Below are 11,080 nucleotides of genomic sequence, written 5' to 3' on the forward strand. Positions count from 1 at the left end.
TTGTTGAGGATGAATGCTGAAAAATTGAGGAGAGAGGTGTAGTTAGGGTTTCCCTCATTATTTTTATGAGGAGGAAAGAGTAGTAGGTGAGTCCATTGGTCATACTAGGCCCAACAAGCAAAATTGAGTCGATATACACTAGAATTTACGTCTCGAGCCCACTACAACTCCAGACGGAAAATATTATTATTATTATCATTATTATCCGACCAAAATATTTATTTTGTATAACTTAAGCTTTAAAAATATAATATTTATAAAAATCATGTTTAGTAATGAAATTAATTAAATTAAATAATTTAAAATATGAATAAGACAGTAAATGGTTAATTAAATTATAAATGTCAAAATGAAAAATTCGCGGGTGTTACAAATACTTCTTCACCACTCAACTTACATAATAAGTCAGCTATATGTGTATTCCATAATTCTATTGTTATTTATTTTTGACAAAATTTGATTTGAACTATTACAGAGTATAAGTTAGTATGTCTCATTAAATCGATTATTTGAAGTAAATAAACTAGCTATTACTCTCTTCGTCTCATTCACTTATGAGGATATTCTAACTAAAGATAAACAAATGATTAAAATAGAGAGCATAATTCAATAGATCACGAGCAAGAACAACGTAGTTGGTCAATAACCATACTCATATCCGACCACCAACGATTGTACAAATAGGCTCTGTTTGGTAAAACTAGCCGAAAAAGTGGCTGAAATCTGAAAAGGTAACTGAAAACCGAAAAGCTAACTGAAACCTGAAAATTTAGCTAAAAATTAGAAACTAGCTAATAAACTAACTGATTTTATAAAAAAAATGTTTGCCAAACTAGCTGAAAAGATAGCTGATTATTGGTAAAATGAGATAAAAGGATATAATAATTATTTAATACAATATTATAGGTTACATGGGTACAAAGGGAAGATAATATAGATCAGATACCTCATTAGTCATTTCTCAAATATTACCGTAGGTATTATTTCATTTCAGACAGCTTATTTGGTTAAATAAGCTACTTGTCAAATAGCTACAAAAAAATAAGTTAGCTGAAACTTTGGTCAAATAAGCTACTTTGGTCAAATAAATTAGAGGTGATAATCATTGACACGACATTAAGATACAAAGTTAACGAGTTCGGGTAAGACATTGTGACCCATTTAAGTAACCGGGTTAACACCGATACGACACGATACTTAAATGGTTCGGGTTAGGGTTGAGCTCTTTTGACACGAACCCGATACGAATAACCCGATTATTTAAAAGTGTCATAATATATTTGGGTTGAATCATAATCCAATCAAACAACTTAAAAATAAGCATTTTCGTTCATCATTTTTGGTATAATAGGGTTATAATGCTTAGTTTATTTTATTAGTTTATTGGGTTAAACAACAGGTTAAGTGGGTTAAAAATTACTTGCTAAATGATAAATGAATTAAACAGGTCGGGTTGAGTTATATAAAAATTAAATGGGTTGAGTTACGTGGTTTAGACAAATGAGTCTGATGGGGCATATTCTGCACCCGCTGACCAAATCAACACATTGAGCAAGGTCAAAGATATCCACAGCAAGTCAACGGCTTAGACAGCCTAACCGACGAGGCCTGTCGGCCCGTCAGATGGGTCCCGGCCGGGGCAACCAGCCAGCCGGGGCACACATCCGCGAACTCATATCCAAGACCCCTCGGCGGTGAGTCAACAGGGCCCGCCGGCCTGCCATGGGTTCCTCGGCCGAGGGTAGATCAGTCTTTCCACCTGCTAGCCACTTGGCCACTTGGCCACTACGTGACAAAAGGTGAAAGTCTATAAATACTCCTCAACTATCATTGAGGAAAGGATCCACAATTTAACCTAAGAATCACTATTCATCTGGTAATATCTTCCTTATCTCTCTACAATACGTACTTTGCCAAGTAACAACAACTTACCTCTCTAAGTTACTGACTTGAGCGTCGGAGTGAGTTCGCTCGGCCCAAAGCCGAGCCCTCAGTTTGTTCATCGTTTCAGGAGGCCGCAAGGAGGATTCAACTAAGGACGTCATTCTACAAGCACGGGTGGTAACACATAACTGCTCTGGAATTACACCCGGAACAATTGGCGCCGTCTGTGGGGAAAGATACTAGAAGCTAGTCACATTCATTCCCAAAAAAAAAAAAAAACAAAACAAAAACCCACCCAAAAAACTAAGAAGATGTCAAAACAACAAGAGGTATTCGTGAATCGACGAAACCGAGTTCTGCCAAGATGATACCGTCCACAACTCTGGAGTTGCGCAGCCCTCCACCGGCCGGGTAATTTAGCCGGAGTACGGGATGCCAATAATACCAGATACGCCGCTGCCCGCCAACCAGGTCACCATCATGGGACATGTGGTTGATGCAGCAAAGCTGAAGCTACTCCTGGACCTCATTAGTGGTACGTCGGCTCACACTGTCACACCGACAAGAGCGGCGGAACCCGTCCAGGAAACCAGGGCCCGGAATGTGACTCCAAGAGACTTGAATGGAGCACTGGAAGAAGCAGGCCCCGTCAAGACGCCGGAGGAGCCCAGCGTGCCAGTGGTAGACCTAAGCTCCTCCCGCACCCGCGGGAGGACAGCGTCGCCACGGCACCGACGAGGCCTGCCTCAGAGGAGTGAAAGAAGTCCGACTCGTCAGAGTCGAAGAAGGAGCCCGACTTACCATAGTCGGAGGAGAAGCCCCACCCAGTACGAGGAGAGGGGCCGGACTAGGAACGCGAGGAGCCGATCGCCGCGTGTCATTCGACACGTGGTCAAACAGCCCCTCAATCCTATGTCCTTGACACCGCCGTGCCAACCAAACTAAAATTGCCGGCGTTCACTTACAAAGGGGATAGCGACCCCACCGACCATGCCGAGGCCTTTGAGTCGTACATGTCGGTGTGGGAACAACCCGACGAAGTCTGGTGCCGAGTCTTCCCAACGACCCTGCATGGGATGGCTCAGAGTTGGTACAAAGGGCTGCCCGACGGCTCAGTATACTGTTACGCCGACTTAAGGGACGCCTTCCTAGCCCAGTACTCTTGCAATAAGAGGAAGGCCGTGGAGACATCGGACCTCCTAACTATTAGACAGGAGGGGGGCGAGTCTCTACGAAGCTATGTGAAGAGGTTCGATGCCAAGGTTCAACAGATTCGAGAGATTAATCCCGAGCTGGCAGCCTTCGCGCTGATGAAAGGCCTCCCAAGGGGAGACTTAAAAAACGAGCTCATCAAGTCCGGAGGCCTGGGCTTAGACGCCGCCAGGAAGATGGCCGATCAAGCCATCAAGGTAGAGGACTATCACAAGACCTGGGTCGGCCACAGCGAGGCTGGGCACTCAGAGAAGAAGAGCCACCGGGAGGACAACCCGGATGAAAGACCCCGTGACAATAATAGGTCACGGTCTGATAAATATGCCAGAAAGCAGAGCTCGGCGGGCGCCGGGGGGAGTTCGGGAACATACCACCAAAGGCGGTACCGTGATCACACCCCCTGGTTGTATCTGCCGCCGAGGTCTTCGCCCTGAGCAAGGGCGAGGGCCAGAAATGGGAAAGGCCTCCCAAGCCGAAGGGAGACGGTGACACGAGCCAGTACTGTGAGTACCACGGCCACACCGGTCACCTTACTGACAATTGCCGGCATCTGAAGAATGCCATTGAAGAGCTAATTCGGAAGGGGAGCCTCGGCAAGTATGTTGCCAAAGTCCAGAAGACTGAGGCCGGCGGTTCAAATAAGAAGTCCGTCTTTGAACGGATAGGAGTGATCCATGTTGTCATCGGGGGAAACGAGAACGGTGGGTCCGCTCATGGGCACAAACGGCACCTGAACGAGCTGTATCAGGCCATCAACTTTGTGCCCAAAACAGCGGTCCCCGCTTCCAACATCCCCGATATGACTATTGGGAAGAAGGACTACGAGGGAGTCATCGCTCCTCACAGCGACCCACTCATAGTCCACTTGGACATCTCCAACCACCTGGTCAAGAGGTGCCTGATTGACACGGGCGCCTACACGAACATCATGTTCAGGGAATGCTTCCTCAACCTCGGCCGAAAGTCAAGGACCTAAGCCCCCGCACCGGTCCCATGTACAGCTTCTCGGGGCCGGACTAGTACCCACGGGGTCAATCAGACCACGGTGATGTTCGGCGAAGGGATTGCGGCTAAGAATGTCCTAGCTGAGTTCGTGGTCATTGACGGCTCGTCCGCCTACAACGTTCTTATCGGCCGAGTCACTCTGAGCGAGGCCGACGCAGTGATGTCCATACGGGCCCTGACACTGATGTATGTCTCGGACCGGGGGGAAGCGCATAAGCTCGTCTCCAAGGACGAGAAGGACGAGGTGGTCAACGTTCAGATATCCGCCAGAGGATGCAACTTGCAATCCCTCAAAACGGCAAAGAAGTCAGAGAGGGAGAAAAGCCCATCCTTACAACAGGAGGGCGACCTCATGGATGCAACTGACGGCTAACTAGGAAGGTGTGCCCTTAATAAGCCGTTAGAACACTGACGATCTCAGAAAGTACCTTGTAAAGTGCCGGAGGTGCCCAAGATAACTGTGGGTACCCCGACACATGTTTATATCTAATGAGGAATCGTCCAAGTTCTCCATCAAAGTGTTCATTTCCCAAATAGTCGCTATCAGAAACAGGTACCGACTCACACTGTCATACCGACAAGAGCGGTAGTCACTATCGGAAACAGGTACCGACTCACACTGTCATACCGACAAGAGCGGCAGTCATCATCAAGAAGCAGGCGCCGTCGCAGTCACCCCAAGTAGTAGACGCTACGGCAGTCACCCCAAGAGGTAGACGCCGCAGCAGTCACTCCAAGTGGTAGACGCCACGGCAGTCATCATCAAGAAGCAGGCGCCGTCGCAGTCACCCCAAGTAGTAGACGCTACGGCAGTCACCCCAAGAGGTAGACGCCGCAGCAGTCACTCCAAGTGGTAGACGCCACTAGCGATCACTATCAAGAGGCTGATACTCGCAAAAACGATCAGCATGCCTTAGGAACGTTAAACACAGTTGAGACACGCACTCTAGACTGCCTCGGCCAAGCCGAGGCGGAAACAAAAGAGGCGCTCGATTAATAACGTAACACAACTCAGACAAAGACGAGAAAAGACCTCGGCCAAGCCAGAGGCAAAGTGAAAACGCTAAGTACAGTTGAGATGCTCAACTATTAGCGCAAGAAGATAACTCAAAAGAAAATGAGGTAAAGACCTCGGCCAGGCCGGAGGCAAAAGAAGCGAACTCTTATTAAAAAGATAACGAGTTACAAATGAGGAGAATACAAACGACGGCCGTCCCCATAAGGATGAGCCAAAACACAACCTACCAAAGTTGTACAAAATACAAAGAAAAGAAAGGCAAAAGCTATCCGAGGCACCGGGAGAGCCTGGTGACAACCGCCCGTCTCCCTATGCCTGTTGCTGCTCGCCGTCAGCAGCGTTGGCAGCATCGTCCTTAATAGGCGACCCAGAAGCTGTCTCGGCGAGTCTCGGCTTTCTCAGAAAGAAGTGCGGCCTCGGCGACCTTTTGCCTTCATCCTCTCGGCTTCCTCTTTGGCTACCCTTGCCTCCTCCTTGGCCTTTTCCTTCGCCTCTTCCTCCTTAGCTTCGAGCTTGTCATCAAACAGCTCGTCAAATCTGTCCCACGGAAAGGAGCCATCGAGAGGGAAGAGCTCCTCAATCACTTCCCTGGCGGCTCCTTCGGCCAGGTCCCGTTATTGGGCGCACATGTTAGGGAGAAGAACGGTTTGGAGTTTCTCAATGTCCTCCTCCCTTTGGGCAATCATAGCATCCTTGTCCCGGACTACCTTCCCCTGGGTATGGAACAGGTCCCTAAATTTGTTCCTCTGTTTAAGGTAAAGGTCGGCGCGCTTCTGAACAAAGTCACGCATCTCCCGCAGCTTGGCAGCTTCAGCCGCCGCAGCCTCAGCCTTGGCTCTCTCAGCAAGGACTTCCTTTTCAGCGTCCTCCCTAAGTTTTCTCTCAGCACGAACTGCCTCTTCAGCCTTCGCCTTGGCCCTCTTAGCCTCCTTGTTCGCCACGTCAAGTTCCAGCCTTAGCCGCTCGATCTGTGGGGCAGCCTCAGCCATGGTCTCCTCTTGCTCCATAATGTGGGAGCCGGCTAGCCGAGCCCACTTCGCCAGCCTCTTGGATATTTTTGCACCCTCTGCCACAAGCTCGGCGGGGGAAATCTTCTGAGGTCGGGGAGCGACGGTGACATTTCTATCACCCACCTTCTCAGGCTGCTTCTCCAATTGCCGCACGGTGAGAACGGCGGCTGCCGACGGTTGATCTACAACAAGTCAATTAAAACATCCGTGTCAGTATACATGGACATATCGGAAAGCCGCTCATCAGGAACGCCCAATGAGCCGGCTGAGTTTGAGCCATAGGATAAATCGGTACCAGGCTTGGACTTCTTTGTCGGAGGGCCCATTTCCTTGCCGCCCTCGGTAGCAGCAGCGGCAACAGCAGCAGCAGCGGGGATAGACCTTTTCCTCTTAAGGACGAGGGGAGATCCCTCCTCATCAGAGTCCTCCCCGTTGGTGATGTCAACGATCTCCACCGGCAACTTCTGGACTGAAGGGACGGGAGGTGGAACGGATGTCGACGCCGTCGCCGCCGAAGGCTTTGTTTTCCGCGTTCGACGCGGCATGTTACTAGCAATCCTCGCCTGGGCCGCCTCCACATTCAGGCCTTTAAGCCGCGATCCATCGGGTCATTCGGCGACGTCCTGCGATCACGGGCGAGCCTTAGGGTGCAAATCAAGCAACGGTCTTGTCCTTGTGCAGCCCCATCCTCTTAAGAATATCCTCGGACAGGTCCGCGCCAAAATGATCTGCAAAAGAAGCAAAGCAAGAGTTAAGCAAGGAATGAACCAAAATTCAAAAGCAGACGAAACATTGAGAGCGGTCATGGGCCTCACACCGACCCCACTCACCTGCGCCGGGCCGGTATGAGGCCGGGCATGGCAGAAGCGGCTCATCCTGAAGGATGATCTGCGTCGGGGATCCATCTTTTCGACACCCCGCTCTTGTCCGTCTCAAAGAGCCTCATCGTGACCTCTCATCCTCATTAAGAGGGACCTTGTCGGCGTCCATCTTAAGTTTTTTCCGGTAACCCATCGTCATGCTCCGCCTTAGTCTCGCACCGCAAATTAACTTGGTCTTTGGAAGGACCAAGGGTGCGGATAGTCATCCGGCACCTCAACGTACACCCACCGATCTTTCCAATCCTTGCAGGAGGAAAGCTTATCAACGGAGATGTACCCCGGCTCCACTTGCACGCTATACCACCCCACCTTACCGGAAACGATGCCGAAGGTGGTGAAGCCGACGGAATAAATTAACCGTTGGGACCTCCCCTTAAAGAGACAGAGCGACAAAGCCGACTATGGTCCTAACAGCCCAACGGGTGAAGCTGGGCCACAGCGACGTTCATGGCCCTAATGATGGCCATAACGTAATTATTCAGCGGAAACCGGAGCCCGTACTCCAGGTACCGCATATATACACCGGTGCAACCCGGTGGAGGGCAACAGATGGCCTGACCCCTCTCAGGGATAACAATTTTGTATCCCCTGCCAAAGTAGAAATGGCCCTCGAAAAATGTCTCGCCGGAACAACGGGCGAACTTATGGGTCCAAGTACGGTCGGGGCCGACCTTACAAGGCTCGCCGTGATCCATGACGATCGCCTCCCCTCATTAGGATGAGCCCTTTCAGCATCATCACCGAAATCGTCTCCGTCGTCATCAACATCATCATCATCCTCCCATTCCTCCAAAATTTGAGGATCAACTTCAGGAGAAGGAGACCTCGGACCCTCGGACCTTAGTGGGACGGCGGCCAGTGCCTCCCCTTCATCCAGATGCGACGGGGAACCCCCCGGCGCACGATTACTAGGTCCGGCCTCAGTAGAAGACATGGTAGCAACAGTGATTCAACAAAATAAGAGATCGAGAAATGTTTGTTTACCTTGCAGAAAAACACTAGCAAAAGTAACGACACTGAAGATTAGAAGAGAGAAAAACCCTTGGAAATTTGGAGGAAAGAAAATTTTAAGAGAGCGAAATTGGTGCCCAATTTCAAAAACTAACTGCCCTATTTATAGGAAAAAGCCCATGAAGAAGGACCAATCAGGGCACAGCCCATGAAACGTCAGCCAATCAGCAATCAGACACGTGTCGAACATGCAACCGCGGAATGTCAATCGTTGCGACAGTTGAATGTCAATCAATGCAACAGTGACCAAGCGTCTCCAACACGCCCCTTCATATCTCTCTGCCTGTTCATCTTCCTCAACAAAGTTCCTAAGTATCTGTCTCTCCGCCGGCCACATGATCAACCAAGCCAGAAAGCACCGGCCAGGGGGCAATCAGAAACAGCCGGCACTCTCAACCCTGGTCTCAGCCAGCGTCATTGCCTTTTCCACATCGGATGTCCATTGCACAACCATGTGGAGGGGGGATATGGTACGGCCTAAGCAGGGCCACGCCGAGGTAGAAGAAGCCGGGGCAGAAAATTTTGAATTACGCAGAATATACGCTCAACGTACATCGGAGCCCATACCACGGCATAGACTACGCTGGGGGCAAATTGATGGGGCATATTCTGCACCCGCTGACCAAATAAACACATTGAGCAAGGTCAAAGATATCCACAGCAAGTCAACGGCTTAGACAGCCTAACCGACGAGGCCTGTCGGCCCGTCAGATGGGTCCCGGCCGGGGCAACCAGCCAGCCGGGGCATACATCCGCGAACTCACATCCAAGACCCCTCGGCGGTGAGTCAACAGGGCCCGCCGGCCTGCCATGGGTTCCTCGGCCGAGGGTAGACCAGTCTTTCCACCTGCTAGCCACTTGGCCACTTGGCCACTACGTGACAAAAGGCGAAAGTCTATAAATACTCCTCAACTATCATTGAGGAAAGGATCCACAATTTAACCTAAGAATCACTATTCATCTGGTAATATCTTCCTTATCTCTCTACAATACGTACTTTGCCAAGTAACAACAACTTACCTCTCTAAGTTACTGACTTGAGCGTCGGAGTGAGTTCGCTCGGCCCAAAACCGAGCCCTCAGTTTGTTCATCGTTTCAGGAGGCCGCAAGGAGGATTCAACTAAGGACGTCATTCTACAAGCACGGGTGGTAACACATAACTGCTCTGGAATTACACCCGGAACAGAGTCGTTTATGTCATTGGGCCGGGTTAGGGTTAAAGTATTAGTAAAAATGGTAACCCGTTCAAAGTTGAGACAAATACGAACATGATAAGACCTGATTTATTTGCTAGGTCTAAAATAAATCACTTAAAATATCTCGTCAAATAGAGTCTTAAAAATACATAAACGATGAAAATCAATGATCCAAGACCATAAAAGATAATCAAACAACAAAAATGAAATAGTCAACGATAATGTAAGATTAATGGACTTTGTCCACAGTCCACCATAATCCAACATTGTAAGTTGTAACAAGACCAGTTATTCTAACACGGTAATCTTTTCTCATTATTTTACATTACTTTAGATTTACAATAGCGTTATCGTAGAACTTTAACGACCAGTTCAACTCCCCTACAGTTTCCATCTAATGCTATAAAAAAAAGATGTTTTTCAATATTACTCCATCAAATTAACTTCTAAAATCTTCACTTTCTACAAGAAAAACTAAGGAATATATAGTCCAATACGTCAATAATGGCATTTCTAAAGCTTTTACTTTCAACAATTGCTTGCATGGCTATACTTGTGTCTTTGGCATACGCCACCGATCCGTCCCAGCTACAAGACTTCTGTGTCGCAACAAGTGATCCTACAAAAGCAGGTAAATATCTTATACTCCCTTTGTCTCAATTATTTGTTCCTTTTTTTTGTTTATTGTGAGGAATTCTTTAATCATCTATAAATAGATAATAAAAACGGAGGGGATAATATAATCCACAATATTCCAATATTGTCACTTTAAATTTACTAGTTTACTTCCCTTGCTATTACGGGTCATGAGTGGTATAATCAACTTTTTCTATGGTTAAAACGTTGAATAAACGAGAGTAAATCTGAAACTTTGTATTAGTGTCAACACTGAAAAAAAGTCGCATGTTGCTACGAGTACATAATTTAAATTTGATTTTACTTCGTATTATTTTGAACGTACATGATACGACATGATTTGCAAAAACTAATAATAATCCGATTATCTCTTTACAGTGTTTGTAAATGGGCTCTTATGCAAGAACCCAAACGAAGCAACTCCAGATGATTTTTACTTCAAAGGGTTAGACGTTCCGGCCAATACTAACAACAGGCTTGGATCCGGCGTGACTCTAGTAAACCCAATGAACCTCGCTGGACTCAACACCCTTGGCATATCCGTTGCAAGGCTTGACTTTGCACCATACGGGCTCATATCACCCCACACTCACCCTCGCGCCACAGAGGTTTTCACGGTCATGGAGGGTACTATCTACGTGGGTTTCGTCACATCAAACCAGGCCAATGGAGGCAATAAATTATTCACAAAGGTGCTTAACAAGGGTGACGTATTTGTCTTCCCACAAGGCCTTATTCACTTTCAGCTTAACATTGGCAAAACCCCTGCAGTTGCCTTCTCAGGTTTGAGTAGCCAAAACCCCGGTGTGGTCACTATTCCTAACGCGGTCTTTGGTTCTGACCCACTTATTTCTGTTGATGTTCTTTCCAAGGCGTTCCAGCTTGATGTTGGCCTTGTTAAGTACCTTCAGTCCAAGTTCTCCACCGGATCCTAATTTCGCTCCGACAATTGATGATTTCTATATTTTGTTCATGCTATAGAATAATTCTTTAGTATTGTAGTGCCATTGATTGTATTGTTTCATTAAAATAAAGTTTCCGTCAACATTAAACTGTTAATAAAATTAGTTACGAATTCACTATTTCAATTCCAGGAAGTTTTGTCTTCTATAACTAATTTAAACAATTCAAAATAAAAGTCAACATCAATAAGACCCAATTCAAGAAATACGAATTTTAATTCAATGAATAGAAATAACAATACGGATAACAATAATTACAATTAAT

General features: G+C 47.4%; 1 protein-coding gene across 2 annotated transcripts; it reads left to right on the forward strand.

Annotated features, from left to right (window-relative positions):
- Positions 1–9,705: 9,705 nt before the first annotated feature.
- On the forward strand, positions 9,706–10,792 carry LOC141645925 (putative germin-like protein 2-1). Of its 2 annotated transcripts, none has more exons than XM_074454076.1 (2): positions 9,706–9,848; positions 10,232–10,792. In XM_074454076.1, the coding sequence occupies exons 1-2, from the start codon at positions 9,722–9,724 to the stop codon at positions 10,786–10,788; spliced, it is 684 nt and encodes a 227-aa protein (XP_074310177.1). In that variant the 5' UTR covers positions 9,706–9,721; the 3' UTR covers positions 10,789–10,792. The 2 variants fall into 2 exon arrangements, with proteins under 2 accessions (XP_074310177.1, XP_074310178.1); XM_074454077.1 differs by having other exon boundaries at positions 10,298–10,792.
- Positions 10,793–11,080: the final 288 nt, after the last annotated feature.

Source organism: Silene latifolia, chromosome 3 (assembly GCF_048544455.1).
Source record: "Silene latifolia isolate original U9 population chromosome 3, ASM4854445v1, whole genome shotgun sequence".
Classification (NCBI taxonomy): Eukaryota; Viridiplantae; Streptophyta; class Magnoliopsida; order Caryophyllales; family Caryophyllaceae; genus Silene; species Silene latifolia.